Here is a 19,894-nt window from a genome sequence, read left to right on the forward strand (position 1 = left end):
CGGCCTCTGCCGACAGAACCTCATTCTTCAGGCCCTGAAGCAACAGTGAGAAACCCACTCACCCCTCCTGTCCCATCCCAGGGGCAGTTCGAGGCCCCAGGAGTGATTCAGTTCCATGTAATTCAACAAACATCTACTGGGGAGTGAACCGCAGGCCCTGATATTTTGTAAAAGCTCTCAAAGGGATTCTCATTCGCAGCTGGGGGTTAAGCCTCCTGGGCCTCCTATTGGTTAAACATTGTGCTTGCTGAGCACGGAACTGGTAAGTCCCCATTTCATGAGGGAGGTGCTCGTGGGAGGCTGAATACTGGCTCCCCGAAGATGTCTACACACGCACCCCCCACACCTGTGGATGTGTTACTTCCCAAGGTCAAGGGACTTTGCAGTGGAACTAAGTTAAGGATTTTGAGATAGGAAGATGACCCCGGATGATCCAGTGGGCCCACCGTCAGTATACAGGTCCTGAGAGGAGGAGGATTTGACGACAGAAGAGGAAGAGTGATGCCTAAGAAAGAGACTCAACCAGCCATTGCTAGCTTGGAAGATGGATGAGGGGGCCACGAGCCACGGAAAGCAGGCAGCCTCTAGAAACTAAGCTGCAAAAGTCAAGGAAGCAGATTCTCCCCCTAGGGCCTCTAGAAGGAACGCAAGCCTGTGGACACCTCGATTTCAGTCCAAACTGATCTTGGACGTCTGACTTGCAGAACTCTTCAGGTAATAAATACATGTTGTTTTAAGCCACTGAGTTGACGGTTACCACGGCTACAGGGAAGGAATACAGGGCTGTTGCTAACTCTGCTTTACAGATGCGGCACAGAGAGGTGAGGCAGTCAGCTGGGGTCACACAGCTCGTGAGTGGCAGAGCTGGAGCAGGAAGAATCCCTCACTCGGGGTGCTCCTCCACCCCACCGCACTGCCCCTCCTTGCAGCCTGACAGACAGACAGACGTAGGTCCGAAGCGCCCCACCCCCGCCCCGCCGCCTTCTTTTCCTGTGTCCTTTGTTAATGGTGGGGCCCAATCCGCCGAGAGGGGAGGATGTGGGGATGGGCTGGGCAGGTGGAGGAAAGCTAGGGTGGGCCGGGTCGTCCCCAAGTGGAATGCCACATTCGAACTCGATTCTGGAAGAGCGGAGCCCGCGGGCACTGTCCCCCATCTCCTCTGCCGCCTGTCATCACGCTCTCAGGGCCACTCTGCCCCTGGGATCTGGCCCACGGCCACACGCCAGCCACAGGCTTGGGCAGGAGCAGCGTTCTGCTCGCTGTCACCCGCAGCCAGCAGCAGCTGCTTATCTGGGCCAGCCAGCAAGCTCCCATTTCCGGGGAGGCCGGCAGTGGCCTTGTGCCTTCAAAGGGCGTTTCTTCCCAGACGCCAAGAACCTTGTGTGTGAGTGAGGTCACGTGTGTCTCTTGGAGGCGTGTGAGACAAGCAGAGGTCTAGAGAGTTCTCCAAAGTCACACAGCAAGGAGGTGACCGGTCCTGGCCCACGAGTTCCCGGGCGGAACTCTGAGCTGCCCGCTGTCGTGCGGCTCCCAGGCTTTGGTTAAACCTGCTTGCTCACTAATACTGTGTTCCTGAACCGTGGAGCCGACTGCCTGGGTTCAAAACCCAGCTCTACCTTGTGCCTGAGGGCAGGTGTTTGGCCTCTCCTTGCCCTAGGTGGGGGTGGTGGTTAGTATCTAGGAGGGTACTGCCCCACCGTCCTCATTGGGTTGTGTTGCGGACCAAATAACATTCACGGTGTGTGAAGTGCTTGGAAGTGCCTCGTTCATCACGGTCATTGTTAGCTCCCCTAGGGCAGGGACTGTGTCTGTCCCTCCCTCTGCTGCCAGTGCCTGGGTCCCTCCATGGCCCAGGGCAAGTACTCTGCAAATGAGTTGACTTGTCCTGCGCAAGCTTTTATCATCCAGAGGCTCGCTAGGTACTTTCCCCAGACTTCTAACTTTTCAAGTTCCCCCTTTGTTCAAACCCTCCTCCTGCTCCTTCTTGCCTGGGAGCTGCACAATGGCCCAGAAGCAGCCTGAACCTTGCTTCGCCCCTTGGTAAGTCCCTGGAGCAGTTCAGAGATAACCCAGAGGTCCCAGGTTCTCACCATTGCCAAGGCCACGCCTGGCCGACCTGCTGAGCTCTCCGGGGTCTCTGGGCCTGGTGGCAGCACTGTTCGCACACCGAGTCTTGCGTGGCCTCACATGGACCCTGTGCCTACTCCCAGCGTCTCTCCTACTTGGAGCCCATGCCAGGCCTTCCAGCTGATGGGGGGGGGGGGGGGGAGGCGGGTCACAAACCATGTGGGTCCGTCAAGTCCCGTCCCCCTTTCTCTTTCCCCTGCTGTGAGGATGGGGCTTCCTCATCCTCACTCAGCCTCCCCCACAAAAAGCCCCCAAGCTTATCCTTGCACATGAATAGACCCCAGGGGCATGGCCAGTTCATGGTTCTACAGAAAGCCAAACTCAGGGGTCCAGTTTGGATTCAACTAGTTCAGTCTTCTGCCCCAGGAAGGCCATTTCTGCTCAGTCTTACTACCTACCTCCAGCTGTATTTCCAAAGTCCTCTTTCAACCCCGCCTCTGTGTTAAGAGCCAGTTTCCCTTCCTTCTCTTTTCAGTTAAACTTTGTACATTTTTTAAGTTTTTCTTTTAATTCCAGTGAGCTAACATACAGTGTTATATTCGTTTCAGGTGTACGATATAGTGATTCTATAATTCCATACATCACCCAGTGCTCATCATGGCAAGTGCAGTCCGTCATCCCCAATTTTTAAATGTTTTCAGTTTTGAGATAATTATAGATACACACGCAGTTTTGGGAAATAATACAGAGAGACCCCATGCACCCATTACCCAGTTCCCCTTGTGGTAACATCTTAACAAAACTCCGGTCCAGGGTCACAGCCAGGGCACCCACACTGACTGACACAGTCAAGATAGAGCACCACAGAGCTCCCTCATGGTGCCCTTTTATAGCTGTAACCACTTCCCTCCCACCCCCACGCCTTCCTTAGCTCCTGACAGTACTGATCTGGGCTTCTGTCTTTACAATTTTGTCATTGCTAGAATTTTATATAAATGGGGTCATGCAGTCTGTAACCTTTGGAGACTGGCTTTTTTCACTCAATACCCCTGACATTCATCCAAGTTGTGTGTAGTACTCCAAGCACAGAAAGGTGTGGAATCTCCTGAGGAAGGTCAGTAAGTAGGATAGAGCAGGAAGGGGATCCTGGGCTTATGCATTGAGAGCTTTTTCCTACCCAGCGATCCCAGAAATGCTGTAGTAGAGTTAATCTTCACAAAGGTGCAGAACAAGATGGGAAAGCTGTGTGACCATATTGAAAGGCACCCCCGGTCCCCCCACAGCTGCCACTGGCTCCTCCTGAACATGTTCACCTCTGATGCACCCGTATGCACGCATACATACTTACACACATTTCTGGTTGAATGGTGGCGGGTCAATCAAACTAACAAAAGCCCACAAATGAGCACAGAATTTTGTAATAATGAGCGTGACCAAAATGGAAATAATAGGGCACATGAGGAATGAGGGAAGGAAAGAATTCCATGGCCCAGAGATTCCTAGCCTTCTTAGGCCGCTCCCCCTAAAGTAAGAATGGCCAATATGTGACGCATGTGTTGACCCTTCCCCATCCTACACACATGGCAGACATCACTAATCAAACACCACATTCTTTTCTCTCGGAAAACAAGCTTGACTTCAGTCTTCTCACAGTGCTCTAGGCAGTCAATACCAATCTATTGGCTTTGGCTCATGGGTTGAGGATTGTTTGCTGTCCGCAGCTTAAGCGCGTTCTTTGGGTCAAGGTGCTGGAAACCTGGTACAGTCACCATCTTTGTCAAGCTCCCTCTTGTGCTGGGCTGTTTATCACAAAGCTTCTTAGGCAGACTTGGTCATTCAAGTAAACAGTAAGCACTAACTGTATACAGGGCAATGGATTAGAGCACAACTCCATATACTCTTTTTATTCTAGTTTACTTTATAACCACTTCCTTTAAAAAAAAAGATTAATTTATTTATTTGAGAGAGGGGGAGAGTGTGAGCAGGGGGAGGGGCAGAGGGAGAATCTTAAGCAGGCTCACACTCAGCACGGAGCCCAACGTGGGGCCGGATCCCACAACCCTGAGATCATGACCTGAGCTGAAACCAAGAATTGGATGCTTAACTGACCGAGCGACCCAGGCTCCCCTATAACCACTTCCTTTTCTTTGGAAAGAGTATTAAATAAACATGATAACAAATTCAAACAATACAAGAAGGTGTATGTGAAAAATGGGTCCCCATTCCCACCCCTGTTTCCCAGTTCCCCTCAACCACTCTTGCCAATTTCTTGTTTTCCTCTCTAGAGGTAGTCTGTGTACCAGCATGTGTGTGTGTCCGCCCCGATTTTACACAGATGTTAGTAGACTCTGCACACTCTTGTCCCTTGTTTGTATCACTCATGTCTTGAACAGCATTTCCCATCAGCCCATACAGAGCTGCCTCTTTCTTTTTAACCACTGCAGAGTACTGCACTGACAAATGTGCCATCATCTGTCTAACTAGTTTTTTGTTTGGGTTTTTATGTTTGTGCCTCTTAACAGACATTTAGATTATTTTCGGCCTTTTGCAGTCGTGCATGGTTTCCTGTTGTGTGTGGCCTTATTGTGACTTTGCTAGTGTATCTACAATTGCTGGGTTAAAGAGCGTGCATACTTAGAATTGGGATGGTTTTGCCAAACTGTCCTTCAAAAAGGACCCACTCCCATCAGCGTGACAAGAGGATCCCGTGTTTTAGTTAGGACGGAACAGGCCATGCTGCAGTTATAGACCCCCAAATCTCAGTAGCTTCGCCCAACAAAGGCTTATTTTGCCCTTGCACCACCTCTGACGCATGTAGGGGGGCTCTCCTGTCAGCAGCTCGGGATCTGGACTGAGCCAGCCGGAACCTGTGGTCTCCAGTGCGGCCACAACGAGAGAAGAGAGGGCCTGAGGAACGTGTGGGATCATCTGGAGGACCAGGCCTCGAAGCGGCTCACGTCACTTCCACCCACATCTCACTGACCCGCACCCGGTCATATGCCTCCACAGGCTGGGGAAGGCGGAGGGCGTGCGGGCACTTGATGAGCACCGAGTGTTTGCCAGCCTGCCAGTCGTTTCTCCCTAACGTTACCTGCACAGTAGATCACAGAAGATGTTGTCTTTCAATCTGATGGGCATCATGTATCATTTCGATTTACCCTCATATGCTTTCCTTAGGCAACTGGCCTCAACCTTCTGCTACGTTCACACTCAAGACACACTCCAGGGGTGCCTGGGTGGCTCAGTTGTTAAGCGTCTGCCTTCGGCTCAGGTCATGATCCCAGGGTCCTGGGATCGAGCCCCACATCGGGCTCCTTGCTCAGCGGGAAGCCTGCTTCTCCCTCTCCCACTCCCCCTACTTGTGTTCCCTCTCTCACTGTGTCTCTCTCTGTCAAATAAAAAAAATCTTTAAAAAAAAAAGACACACTCCAGGGGCTTGCCCAGATTTTCCCAGAGCCCAAAAAACATTTTGTGGGGAAGCCCTGAGACTTTTTTTTTTTTTTTAAGTTTTGGCTCTTATTCATAAAAATATATAAAGGCATGTGAGTAATAATATAAAATTAGCCGTGTAAAGATCTTTGCCAGCTGTGGTATGGAATGGATTGGCAGAGGTTCTGTGCAATTTCCTAAGCTCTCCGTAACTCCACCTCCACTCTCATTCAGGAAAACACATACCACATGGGGGAGGGGGGCTATAAGAACCTTGCATCAGTTGCAGTTCTTTTCAAAACACAGTTTTGGAGGGAGGGGTCTCAATGTTTGATGACTTCACTGTTCTTAGTAACCTTCGCCATGAATTATAATCTGCAGTGTTTTGTTCAGTAAAGGGCCTCATGGGCTAAATGAAAGGCTTGGAGGATGGGCGTACAAGGCACATGTGCTTGAATGGAGGGCTTATGTAAGAGTTGGGGCTGGCATTGCAGGGTGAGGTCAGACTGTAGAATGTCAGAGAAAGAGGCGGCGAGGAATTTCATTCGGTAGCCAGTAAGGATCCTGTAAAGTTGGGAGGGCAAATCAGTTTTATCTCACAGGACAAGGCTAATGGATTGGTGCTGCAATGAGGTTTATGAGGCTACATCCCAGTCTCAGCTGAAGAGAGGACATTGACTGATTAGTGATGTCTGCTCCGGGCACAGGACTGCTGAGTGGTGGTGTGTGCGCCATGTATTTGCCAGCCCTGTAATGAAGCTTCTTAAGTGGGCTAAGCTATGAGAGTCAGAGTGATAAAGGGGGCAGGGCCATCACTAACCTGGGAGACAGGAGACCCACGTAGTAGTTGGAGTTTTGTCTCCATGCACTGGTATGCCTTGGTCTCTCGGAGCCTGAATTTCTATAGATAAAAAATGAGGAAGGGTCGGTAAGAAAATTTCCAAGTGCTGACATTCTGCAGTGTTAGGACAAGAGCCATGTTTTTTCAGGGCCCACGGGGTGGTATATAGGACACATTTCTTTTGGACGTCCTGGACACCAGCTTCCACTTGGGGCCCTGACTGGGCAAAGCCCAGAGTGGGGGTCAGCTCCGACCCGGCCGAGGGCCCCAGGTTCAGTGGGAGAGGTGCTGGAAGGGCCTTCGCTGACAGCAAGGCCTGGGACTGTTCTCTGGGGCCCTGTATTTCATGCACCTGTTGGCTCTGGGATTTACACAGGATGTTTTGCTCATAGGACTGAGCCGGCCCTGATAAAGTGACTCTCAAATGGGGGTAGAGAGTGTGTCCCAGGCGGAGCTGATGCCCTGAGAGTCTGTGGCAGCCCCGTCCCCACCAGGCTGGCCCTCAGCCCTGTGGTCCACCTCGTGGCGGTGGCCCACAGCTTCTCACAAGCTCTTGGATGTCCGTTGCCGCTCAGGTGAGACACACCTTTACCTTTGGCTGCTTCTCCAATGTCTCTGTCTTGGCTGAGGCTGGGCACATGCCCATAAGGAGGTCCTAGAGGGGTTTGTTCTTGGGAGAGGAAGCTGGAGTGCTGGAATGTGAGCAAGCTTGAGGAATAAGGACGCCCCGAGCTGCGCAGGGGACCATCAGCCAGATACTCATTCACTTCCTCACTCTCTTTTCTTCCTTCACTCACTGGTTTGTCCAACAGCCCCTAGGCATTTACTCTTCTATCAGACACTGAGCCTCCCACAGAGCCCCCCATCCGGACTCTTGCCCTCTCTCAGCTGCTCTTCTCATCGTGGCTCTTCCTCTGATGGAAAAGCGGTGGGAGCAGCGCCTACTCCCGCTGAGGCCCAGCCCCCACTGTGCTCTGGGCCCCAGCAAGTGAGGGGAGTGGAGTTTTGCTGCCTGATGCAATGTCTGGCAGGGCCTGTCCCTTATCAGAGCTCCATTCCCAGCAGACTCTGGGACCCCACCTTCCCTTAGGGGAGGCAGGGGCAGGCTGGGAGGCATCCAAGTAGAAAACTGTTGTCTAGTGAGGGCCCCCTCGCGGGGCGGGAGGGAGGCCTGGCTAGAAAGGCCCCCGAGGGGAGAGGAGGGTAGGGAGGCCGGTGCCTAGAGTTGGGGCCTTAGCCCAGCCCACTTTTTTTCAGTATTCCCTCACTCAGATTTGTCTGGGATACCCTTGGTGGTTTCCTGCCCTCCCATCATTAGCACATGGCTGTAGAGGCTTGAACTGAAAGCCCCAGGGCTTCGTTTCTTCATCCTCAAAATGACATCCCAGATTGCTAGTGATAATTCAAGAGACTGATGTATGTAGGGGCGCCCAGGTGGTTCAGTCGTTAAGCGTCTGCCTTCAGCTCGGGTCGTGGTCCTGGGGTCCTGGGATCGAGCCCCACATCAGACTCCCCACTGCTTCTCCCTCTCCCTCTCCCTCTGCTGCTCCCCCTCCTTGTGCTTGCTCTCTCTCTCTGTCAATAAGTAAAATCTTTTAAAAAAGAGAGAGAGAGACTGATGTATGTGAAGCCCCAAGTGTGAAGTTTTGCCGGTAGGACGTCCTTATTCCTCCAGCACACACCCATAGGGCACAGTCATAGCACACACATGATTCGCCCGTCTAGGGAACAAGCGCTTTTTCTTCTTCATATATCCCATCAACTTAGAATGAGTGAGCATCTCCCGCTGGGCCGGATGCTTTGGTAAAGGATCCATTCATTCCACAAGTATTCTGGAGCACCTGCTCTGTGCCCGGGACGCACACAGTAGGGCTCGGGGATTCTGGGCACAGAGTACAGAGGTGGAACAGACGGACGAAGCTCTCCTCTCATGGAACCTACATAGCAGTGGCTGAATTAGGCAAGAAACCAGTACATTTCCATCCAGGAAGGAAATAAAGCAGGATGCTAAGAACGGAAGTGATGGGGGAGGGGAGATGGTCAGCGTGAGGCTGATGGTCAGGGCTGGGCTCCAGGGGAGGGGTCCAGAGCTGAGCACTGGGGATGACTGGGCCACGGGGAGCTGTCCCACCCCTGCTGCATCCCGGCAGAGCTGGGCTGGCGTGCTTCTGGCCTTCTTCCCCATTGGCCCTGGTGCCCTGGAAATGGGACCTCGGCTGGCATCCCACCTTTTCCTTTGGCTGTCACATCACTTGCTGGATGGCAGGGGAGAAAATGTATCGAGTACTCCCCTGGGAGGCAGCATCTGCCAAGAGAAGGAAACGATGTTTCATTCTCCCCGTGAGCTAAGCAAGGGTGCATCCTGGGTTTTGGGAGGGAGTAGCACAAAGGTTTGACTAATGTTGACAGATGTCACAGACCCACTTCTTACAGAGGGCCTCTGCCGGGAGCTTTGCCAGGTGACCCCCATCCTTACCCCATCTTCCTCCCTGGTGACCCTGTGACCTCCTGGCCCCTGTGGCCCCTCTCCCACCTCCTGGGTCTGAGGACCTCCCACATTCCCCTTGGGACCTCTAAACCTCCCTCACCTGCCTGCCCAGCATCTGCTGGGCTTCCAGAGCTAAAGCGAAGGGCAGCCTGCTGGGACAGGGAGAAGGCGCCAACAGCCTGCCTTGTATTTCATGTCAGAGTTTTCACCATCGCTTCTTCCTTTTAGGGCAGTGCCGGGAAGGTTCTTAGGAACCCTATATTATTCAGGGGGGTGAGGGGACTGGGATGGCAACTCAAAAATAGAAACAATGCTTGCAAGGGAGGGGAGGAGAAGGTGCAGGAGCTCATCATCGAGGCAGCCGAACTTCTAATCTTACTAAAGACTCAGAAGGGAGAGGACAGTGCGGGCAACTCCCCCCACCCACCCCTGCCTTTTCACCTCTCTTGTAGTTAATGAACACTTACCATGTCCTAGATATTATTCCTCACAGCGACCTTATGTGCAGGTTATTCATCCTACAGGTAAAGAAACTGAGGCCCAGAGGAGTTAAGTCACTCCTACAAGGTTACACAGCATGGTAGACATGCAGAAAGGACTAGAACCCAGGACTCCTGGTCCCAGCTCCTTTTGCGTCCCTCGCATCATCAGACACAGGCAACTCTCAGCCAAGAGACAAGAGGGCAGAGAGTCAGGATTTCAATCCCTTTTGCTCTGCAGACTCAGCTTTGAATCTCACCCTTCCAGAGAGACAGACGGCCTCACACTCCACAGGGTGTGAGGAGCATGGCTCTGCCCATCATTCTGCAAACTCACGCTGACAGCCTGCCAGGCACTGAGCCAGGCGCCAGCTTTGACAGGTTTGCTCACTCGTGGTTTGTTGGGCAGCTGGTATATGCTGGGTGCCGTTCTAGACGCTAGTCCCTACTTCAGGGGGCTCAGAGTCTGGGAAGGGAAGACAGACAGACCATAAGCTGGAAAGCCCAACCATATACGCTACAGTGGGGGTGACTGGGGAGCACTGAGAGGCTCGAATGACCTGGATCTTGGAGGGATGATGAGGGCTGCTGCTGGGGGAAACTTGGACAAGTTATTTAACCCCTCAACCTCAGTTTCCTCATCTGTAAAATGGGATAGCTGCCACCTAATGGGACTTCTGTAAGGATCTGATAAGGAAATGCAAATCAAGTGCTTAGCATGGCACCTGGCACAGAGTAGTAAGCGCTCAATAAATCTCAGCTACCGGATCATTCCAGTTGGCCCTTCCAACCCGAGTGTCAGCTCCATGAGGGCATGGATCAGCTGTGCTTGCTCACTGCTGTATCCCTAGTGCCTAGACCAGAGGCTGGCACAGAGTGGGTTCTCAGGAAGCAGCTGTTTCATGAGTATGTGGGGAAAGGCCCAGAAGAATTAGGAAGGGCAGGAATATTCCAGTTGCCCTGGAGCTGGCCCTGCAGGCCTCCTCCCTCTGAGCCCCTCCTCAATCACACAAACTCAGGAAGCCTCACCACCCCTCTGCCCTGCACAGCCGGGTCCCACCACTCAGCTGCCAGCTTACACACCTGCCTGCTCGTATTGCAGAGCCCCTGGCCCGCTGCTTTCCCCAGAGGACAGATGTTCTGGCTCTCCCTCTAGCCACTTCCATTTGTGTGATGAAGGTGCAACCCTGGGACCTGCCTTCCTGCCCTCCTACTCCGTCATGTGGACATCAGCTGCTTCCCGTGGGAAAATCCATCTTTTCCAGAAAGAGAGATGATCCTGGGTGCACTGCACCAGGTCACAAGACTTTTCCACACTTGGAGCGATAGTATCCCATGAATGACAGTCCTTATGGAGAAGGGATAGACTTGGACGAGGGGGGGCGGGGTTGTGCTGGAATCTGGGGCCCATGACATGGACGGGTGTGTGTGTGATGGTGCGGATGAATGCAAGAAATGGGCTCCTCAGGCAATGCTGTATTTGCTCAGCTTTTAAAAATGTATACATCTTCCGTTGAGGGTCATCTATTCCTTTATCCACTCTCGTTTGGCAGCCATGCTCACGTGTGTCCTATGTGCCTGGCCCGTGCTAAAGAATAATGAGGGGCCTGGACAAACTCCCTTACTCCACAAAGGGATGATCAGCATTGAACAAATCATTATAAGTGGGCTCACCTTAGGACAGTCTCAGATGCTAATAGGAGTCTTTCACAGTGGTGGGGCCAGGGGAACCCTAACCTAGCCAGGAGGAGGCTGCTCCAGGAGGCTGAGATGTGAAGGCTGAGGCCATGTGAAGGATTTTGGAAGGACCCAAGTGAAGGATCTAATATATATATTTAGGTTATTCACATCAACACTTACAGATCCATCTCCATCATTTTTTGTTTAGGTATTTGTAGTCTTTTGCTATTGCAAACATTTATAGTGCAAGGAACATTCTTTTCCGTGTACTTGCCCTTGAGTTACATGTGAGGTCAAAGGATAAGTTGATGGAAGTGGGATGAATGAATCTAAGGGCTGATTAGCATTTTAAATGACCTGATTTCACCTCATCCATTGGGAGAGTGGGTCTGGGATCTGGCTGCTAAGCGGGGCCACAACCCTCAAAAGTTGGGTGGGAAAACTCTTCATTCCTCACCTCCAGACAAGGGTGTCCTGATGACCGGTCTCTTCACAGGACAAGGGTGTCCCCCACCTGAAGACGACGAGCCAGGTCCTGAGTGATGCTCCTGAGCTGAGGGCCCATGGCCCCACCCTTCCCCATGGAGAAAGGACTCGCTTTACCCCAGGACTGCCGGGACTTTCTGCACAGCCTGAGGATGAGGAGCAAATATGCCCTTTTCCTGGCTTTTGTGGTGGTGGTTTTTGTCTTCATTGAAAAGGAAAATAAAATCATATCAAGGTGAGGGATGCAAGCGCAAAAGTCTTCCTTATCAGGGAGGGGTGGGTGGGGCAGAGAGGTAGCTATAGGGCTCTTTGTGGACCTACAAAGGCAGTCCTTCAACCAGTAATCATGAGGCCCCTCCTGTGCCCGGGGAAGTGGTCCAGCCCACGCCCCCAGGAATGCACAGGGGTGACACTTGGGCTCTGGACTCAGGTAGCCTGGGCTGGAATCTTGATTCCGGTCCTTTGTAGCTGTGACAGCTTGGACAAATTCACTTTTCTGTGTCCCAAGTTCCTCTTCTGTAAAATACGGCTAACAATGGGGCTTTCCTTATAGATTAAATTAGGAAATGTAAAACATTTAGCTCAGTGCCTGGCATGCAGTTGGTATCAAGTACTTGCTGACCATGGCTATTATTATTAATTTATTTCTTGGCTAGGACGATGCCTCACATTAACAGCACATCTGCTATACCAGCCTGAAGCCATGGGTGAGGGTGAGCCCATGGAAAGGCAGGGTCCTGGTACACGTACCCTGGTGGGCAGGGCTTCCATGTGCAGCTGTCCAGGTTGTATACTGCTAAATTCCAGGGGTGTGCACTCACCTCAGCTACACTGGGAATGCTGCCCCCTGAAATTGGCAATGTACCATTGTGTGCAGTGGCTCTTCTGCTGAGCCTGCTAGACACAGAAAGTTTTTAGACATGCTGTCCCAGCGCAACACCCTACAAGGAAGCAGCCACCATGGATAGATTAGGAATTGGGCTGTGTGGCAGGCACTGTGTCACTGCCCCACCTGGGTTCCTCAGCATGGACTGTTCCAGTTCGTGCCCACAGGGTTCTACTACAAGCCCCTGCAGGTCTCCACCAGAGAGCTTTCTCTCGACCTGCACACCCGCAAGCTAGGAATCCAGGGAGTAAATGCCTCTGGGAGCAGCCCTCAGCCAGGGCCAGCTGGAGCTTTCCTGTCCCCTGGGCGAGAGAATCCTCCAGGGTGTTCTACACTGTCTCCCAAGATGCCCCAGGGGGGTTGGTTTGCCCACAGGGACACCCTGCTCACCCTTTATAGACCTCTTTTTCTCCCCACCTCGTTTCCTACCTCTCTACCAGTTCTTCCTGTGATCATGTCCCAAATAAACTACTTAACACTCAGATCCTTGCCTCGAAGTCAGCTTCTGGGGAAACCCAGCTAAGACAGGCTCTGGGTGATCAGCCCGGGGAGGCTGCTTAGGGGTGCACAAGGGATGGAGTCCCCAGTTACTCACTGATTCCGATTTCCCTTTGTCCTCCTAGGGTGTCAGACAAGCTGAAGCAGATCCCACAGCCCCTGGTAGATGCCAACGGCACCGACCCAGCCCTGTTCTTGGCCGACAATGCGTCCCTCTTGTCCCTGAGTGAGCTCGATTCGGCCTTCACCCAGCTGCAGGGCCGCCTGCGAAACCTCAGTCTGCAGCTGGGTGTCGAGGCAGCAGGGGAGGCCGGGGCGGAGGCGGAGGCGGAGGCCGGGGTCGGGGAAGAGGCGCCACCGTCACCCCCCGGGGCCCCGCCGCCGCGGCGCCACGTGCTCCTCATGGCCACCACCCGCACCGGCTCCTCGTTCGTGGGCGAGTTCTTCAACCAGCAGGGCAACATCTTCTACCTCTTCGAGCCGCTGTGGCACATCGAGCGCACGGTGTCGTTCGAGTCGGGAGGCGCCAGCGCCGCCGGCTCGGCCCTGGTCTACCGCGACGTGCTCAAGCAGCTGTTCCTGTGCGACCTGTACGTGCTGGAGCACTTCATCAGCCCCCTGCCCGAGGACCACCTGACCCAGTTCATGTTCCGCCGCGGCTCCAGCCGCTCGCTGTGCGAGGAGCCCGTGTGCACGCCCTTCGTCAAGAAGGTCTTCGAGAAGTACCACTGCAAGAACCGCCGCTGCGGGCCGCTCAACGTGACGCTGGCCGCCGAGGCCTGCCGCCGCAAGGAGCACATGGCCCTCAAGGCCGTGCGCATCCGGCAGCTGGAGTTCCTGCAGCCGCTGGCCGAGGACCCCCGGCTGGACCTGCGCGTCATCCAGCTGGTGCGGGACCCGCGGGCCGTGCTGGCCTCCCGCATGGTGGCCTTCGCCGGCAAGTACGAGGGCTGGAAGAAGTGGCTGGCCGAGGGGCAGGCGCGGCTCGGGGAGGAGGAGGTGCAGCGGCTGCGGGGCAACTGCGAGAGCATCCGGCTGTCGGCCGAGCTGGGGCTGCGGCAGCCCGCCTGGCTGCGCGGCCGCTACATGCTGGTGCGCTACGAGGACGTGGCGCGCTGGCCGCTGCGGAAGGCGCGCGAGATGTACCGCTTCGCCGGCATCCCCCTGACGGCGCAGGTGGAGGACTGGATCCAGAGGAACACGCAGGCGGCCCAGGACGGCAGCGGCATCTACTCCACGCAGAAGAACTCCTCGGAGCAGTTCGAGAAGTGGCGCTTCAGCATGCCCTTCAAGCTGGCGCAGGTGGTGCAGGCCGCCTGCGGCCCCGCCATGCACCTCTTCGGCTACCGGCTGGCCCGGGACGCCGCCGCCCTCACCAACCGCTCCGTCAGCCTGCTGGAGGAGCGCGGAACCTTCTGGGTCACGTAGGCGGCCCCCGGCCCGCGCGCACCCCTCCTTGTGAAAGGCCCACCCTCGCCATCCCGCCGGGCCGCGCGATGCTGGCTCCCGCGGAGGGCGGGCGGCCTGGGGTAGTAGTAGCAGCAGGGGCCCCGGCCAGCTAGCTCCCCGCCGCCGCAGCCTGGGGCCTGGGGTCCGTCACCCAGAGCCGGACAGCGCCTGTCCCGTGAGGGCCGCCAGGCCCGGACCTAAGGGGCTGCGGTCTCCTGAGCAGGCCCACGCAGGCCCAGAACTATCAACAAGCCTCTCTCTCTCTCTCTCTCTCTCTCTCTCTCTGACACGAAACACCCATAAATGCCTGCAGACCCTGTGGGCCAGAGTCCCAGTGTTGAACCAGAAGGGGCTGTGGGCCCGGACCAGTCACAGCCGACCACCTGCTGTACTCAGCGGTCATCTTTCAGTTTCTGGATTTCTAGGCAATCCAGTGTGGAATCCGCATGGATCCCTGGGGAGGGACTGGAATAGCCCAGAATGTCAGAGGATGGCTGAGAATGATTCAGTATTTTCATAAGTGGAAGAGCCGTGCTGGTTACCGATGAAATCAGCCCTGCACAGAACCATAAAACACACGTACGTGTGTGAAGACGAGGCCTCTGTGTACACCACACAGACCCAAACAATGTAGAAACCCAAATCCACACGCATACACAGGCAAGCTTCCCTGTTGCTTTATGCCCACGGGATTTAACTATCGCACACCTCAAGAGGAGACTTTCATTACATTTTTAGAACTATTTGAGGTTGGGGAAGGAAACACGGTCACGGACCATGACCCCGTTCCCAACCAGGTTTGGGACTGAACGGTAGACACAGAAGGGCCGAGTCTGCGGCCCCTGTCCGCCTTGGTTTCTCCTGGCTACCTCCTCTGGCCTATCCGCGTCCTCCCTGCTGGCAGGCAGGATGTTTTGAAATGGTGTGGCCAACCCTCACATGACTACAGCCCAAATGCCCCGTCCCAGCTGGGCTGGCTCCCCGAGACATGTCCCTGTGTGAAGGCTGCCTCGCGCCTGACTGGAGGCAAGAGGCAGCTGACAAGTCCTGCCATTTTCAGCCAGGCCTCGTGTGGGGCAGGGCCCAGAAGAGAGTGCGGAGTGCTCTTGGGGGAGAAGTCACATCAAGATACCCCCTCCCCTGAGAAGACAGGGGACAGAGGTTGGTCACCATGGTCACATGGTTAGTGTCTGGGAATTCCAACTTTTAGGGTTCTGGGAAGAGTGTTGCTCCACTTGGGATAGGCTGGGTGTTTTGTTTGGGTTTTTTTAAAAAAAAAAGTTATAGTTTCGTATCTTGTTTTGTGGCTATGTTTTTTATTTCCTTTCTGCAGGAGTGTAGCTCAGAAGCAATCTGGGCTTGAGGGGGCTGGGAGGACCAGCAGGGAGCACTCTGGCTCCTGCCGGAGGGAGAGGAGGAGGAGGAAGGATCAGAGCCTAGGCGGCCACATGGCAGTCTGCGGTGCCCCACGGGCTTTGCTGTGTGTCCAGAAGCAACATAAATTAGTAGCTCTCGCCCTCTCCCCAAGACGAGGCCAGATTTGAACATCTTTTCCAGGTCCGAATGCATTTCCTGGGGGGTCAGGGGCCTATGGCCAAGCAGCAAATGTTCCCAAACTGGGGAGCAGAACTCAGTCCCCCTCAGAACTTGAAGAGCTGCACGAAGAGTTCACAGGGCTGTTTCTGATTTCCTGGACAACTTCTCTGTCAGATCTGTCCTGTTGTCAAACCCAGAGGGCTGAGTTTCGGTTTGAGTAATACGGACACAAGGGAAATAGAGGATCTGAGTCCAGCTGGTGCTGCCATGGGGAGTGTGTCCTGGCCAGAAGTTGCTGTTTGAGACGGTGAGGACCGTAGCCATTTTGTGGGGTCTGTTCTGATCACTGCATTGGAGCTGCTGGGTCTCCATCACCATGGACTACAAGCCATTCAAGGTGGTCTCCAGTCTTGGCTTTCCAGTCCCAGAATAAGTTGTGCAGGGAGCTGGATCGAATTTGGGGTCCACAGGCACTCCAGCCCTGAAAACTTGACCCCGGGGCAGAGCGAGACCAGGATGTTTCTGGCGAGCACAGAAGTGCTGGCTTTCCCTCCCCAGCCCCCCTGCTCCCTGCACTGTGTCCCGCCTGTGGTTGGTGGGGGTGGGGCAGGGACAAAGGCAGGCACCTCCCTCTGGGGCTCTTCTTGGGGCCTCCCTGGTGCAGATAGCAGACTTCTTCCTTCCTTCCTGTGCCTCTGGGGCCAAGGTCTCCACCCCCGAGCTCTGAGGACAGTGCCGAAAATGGACCTTTGGGATTTCTCAGGACATTGACAATTTGTACACTGCAAGTTGACTTAATTTATTGATTTTGTGACAAAGAGACATTAAATACCTTATTATTTGCAGGGACTCAAAGCTGTACCCAAATCAAGAAAGACGAAACAGTAATAGAAACCGTTGACTCACGCCATACACACAAGGACACTCGAAGATGTTGATTCAGAATACAAGAGAAGAGTAAACCCCAAGGGCGGGGGGTTGCACGGCCCCGGGGTGTTGTTTAAGGAGGTACCTTGGTTTTTTTCTTGTAGCTTGGAAGATGTGACACTGAAGGCCCTTTCTGCTGTATTCCCTTTGCCCTGGTGTCTGAAACAGGACACAACTCGAGAGCGCTCAGCAGCGCTCTGGGAACCCTCGGGGTTTGGGGAAGGACAGGGTGGGGGCAACTACTGACTTTACACTCTGGGGGACCCGGTTGGGTGTATGCATGTGGGGGTTTCAGCAGGCAGCTGGGCCGAGGAAGGTGGTCCATCTGGGGCGAGTGCCGCCCTTCCATCGAGGCCAACCCCGGGCTTCTCTGCTCTTGCTGGCTCTAATGGGAGCCTCCCTGCCCCCCCCCCCCCGCCCACCTGCAGAGCATCCACCTGCCTACAGGCAGAGGGAGCTGTTGAGGCCTTGCCTCTGGGCTGCCAGCTTGGCCCATTCAGCAATGAGTGTTTACTCATTTTCTTTTTCTTGAAGACCTCTTTAGCCTGGCCTATATTAAATAGTTGAGAACATTCCAGGCCTTAGTGAGACGGGGCAATGTCTAACACCCACAGGCTGCCACTGTGGCCGCCTTTTCTGGCTTCTCCTCTGGCCTTGTTTGTAAACCTTGGAGGGGCTAAGGGCACCGGGTTGGGGGTGGGGGTCTTTGGGAACAGTCGGTGGGGACCAGGGTCCCTGAGTCCCCACAGAGAGAAAAACAAGCAGATTCGCAGCTCTGTGGCACTCCCCCTCTACCCCACCCCACCCTCCTGCCCTACCGCTGCAGGTTATCACCAAGTTCTTACTAAGGTTGAGGTCATGAACAAAATCTAGCCTTTGGTCCCTTTATGTGATACATACACTTGAAAATAAATAACTAAATGAATAGGAAAAAAGTGTTTAATGAAGATTTACTCCCTGCCAGTACCCTCAGCTAGGGGCTGGTCTAACGGGGCAGCTGCTGACAGGACCCCTGAGAGCAGAGGGCCCACCCAACCCATTACAATGGCATCTTTCCCCACCACCTCTGTCCTCTCTGATGATGGAGCAAGGTCCAGCAGGAAGTCAGGGGATTCCCTGTTCCAATAGATGGGCACTTGGCCTGGAGGGGTAAGCATCAGATAGTTTGGACCTAATCCCAGAGGTCTCTTCCAGCCCTGGTGGTCCTTTCCCACATTAGGGCCTATTTTAATTGACTCTAGGGCCTGCCCCTTGCTAGGCCCTGGATTATGAAGCATGGGAGCAGAAGAGCAGATGGCCGCGTCCCTGAGGCAGTCCCTTGCTCCCATCCCCAAGGCTGAAAGCAAAGGCAGGTCCTGAAGGGATTGATTCTGGGTCAGGAAGAGAAGGGGCAGGGCATGGGGAAATGGATCCGCAGAAGCCAAGTAGGTCTTGCCGATCTGCACAAAGTGGAAGGAGCATCCCAAGGGTCCCAGGTTGGTGGGTTTGCTAGTGGAGATTGCCGGGACATGGTCCAGCTGGATGAGAGGCAGAAGGCTTCCTGACTGCAACCACAATGCCTCTCAGCTGCCCACAGTTTCAGGAATAGTGGGAGCTGCCCTTTACCTCAGAAGGTTGAAGCAGAATTGGCAAATTCAGATGCCGTAAGAGCTTGGAGATCCTTTGGTCCCGTGTCCTCTGTCATTCCATGACTGTGCCTGGGGGACGAATGAGTTGTGTGTTTCCAAGGATATGGATGCGGTGCCATCCCCATGGGCCCAGCTCATAATGTAGACCAGGTATTTTATTTGGGAAAATACCCTGCTTCCTCTGCCATTGGGCTTGAGCTGGGCACCCCAGAAGTCTCCATCTCGTCTGTATGTTCTAGGCCAAGTTTGCCTGGCTCCCCTGCTCCCTCCTGGATCCCGCAAACTTTGTCTTTTTGCCAAGATCTCGGTCGGCCCTATGTCATGTTTCATGGCCACGTGGTATGGGGCACTCCCTTCGTGGTCATGTGTGTACATATGTGTCCACACGTGTGTATGTGTAGCATGCAACTCATTCTGCTCAGCCGCCTTGCCCCCAGCCCCCTTGCCATTAAACGTCCCAGATGTCCTTGCCATGGCTGCCATGTGCCGTCTCCTGGAAATGCAGGGGCCACTTCCGGTCAGGGTCTGCTTTGTGGAACAGAATGTGAACCATCACTTGATGGCTTACTTGACTTATTTAATTAAAAATGAAAACACGCAGTGAGCAAAATCCAAAGTGTGTCTCTGCCTTTCTTTTTGCATTTGTTCTCGGCAGCAACCAAAAATTAACAAGAACAAAAATGAGCAGCAGTAGGAAAGGGGTGACTTCTAGCACGAAGCGGGGCAGAGGAAAGCTCCTGAGAAGTGGAAGACACACGGAGGGGTGGCTACGTGCAGGGGTGTGATCGCTGTTTATGTTACCAGGAGGGCAGAGCTGGTGGGAACCGTGCTTGGAGCCGGCTGCAAGAATGCGGTCTGACACATCAACACCCAGGTGTTCTAGGGCAGGGACAGGAGCACTGGCTAGAGGTCAGGGGACCAGGGGACAGGTCCCAGCTTTGCCACTGTCTGGCCCTGTGACCTCGGACAAGTCACTTCTCTTATCTGAGCCCGAGGTTCCTTGAGAATGAAACATGTAATCAGTGGTTCCAAAGTCAGCTGAAAAAGCAGGCAGCGCCTCTCACCCAGAGCACCTGTATATTTTCTGCTTCACGTGTTGAAATGGCACCTAAGATTTCCTTGGGCCTTCAACAAAATCTCAAAAACCACATGAGGAGATTGCTAAAGACCCTTTTGGCTAAGAAATTTAATGGAGTCCTTTCAAATTGTTATTATACGGCTCTATCAGTCCTCATAACTATAGTGCGAATTAGATTTTGGCCCTTTTGTCTCCAAACAGCCACCTGGAGGCAGTAGGCGTTTCCCCAGGGAGAAGGGAGAAGGTTCATTTTGGAACAGGAGAAGACAGAGCTGGTGAAGCTCTGTGGCTTTGGGGGCCCAGGTGAGATGGGGACAGTAGCAAGCTTGAAGAAGCAGAGAAGGCTGAGCACTGGTGAGCAGTTGGGTACCTGGAGTGAGGGGGTGACAACAGAGGGAAGCATGATAGGAAGGAATGGGACC

The 19,894-nt window shown here is 54.0% G+C and overlaps 1 protein-coding gene across 3 annotated transcripts in view; it reads left to right on the forward strand.

The window, feature by feature from the left end:
* The window catches only part of CHST3 (carbohydrate sulfotransferase 3), a 34,188-nt gene extending 14,747 nt beyond the window's left edge, over positions 1-19,441 (forward strand). The window contains exons 1-3 of one of the 3 annotated variants that reach the window (XM_032423716.1): positions 60-714; positions 11,481-11,705; positions 12,980-19,441. In XM_032423716.1, the coding sequence (XP_032279607.1) occupies positions 11,548-11,705; positions 12,980-14,282 (1,461 nt within the window). In that variant the 5' untranslated portion in view covers positions 60-714; positions 11,481-11,547 and the 3' untranslated portion in view covers positions 14,283-19,441. Of the gene's footprint in view, positions 1-59; positions 715-5,627; positions 6,913-11,480; positions 11,706-12,979 lie in introns of those variants that run through there. The other 2 variants (XM_032423715.1, XM_032423714.1) reach the window with 2 other exon arrangements.
* Positions 19,442-19,894: the final 453 nt, after the last annotated feature.

The sequence above is a fragment of the Phoca vitulina genome, unplaced genomic scaffold (assembly GCF_004348235.1).
Source record: "Phoca vitulina isolate PV1807 unplaced genomic scaffold, GSC_HSeal_1.0 scaffold29, whole genome shotgun sequence".
NCBI classification, from domain to species: domain Eukaryota; kingdom Metazoa; phylum Chordata; class Mammalia; order Carnivora; family Phocidae; genus Phoca; species Phoca vitulina.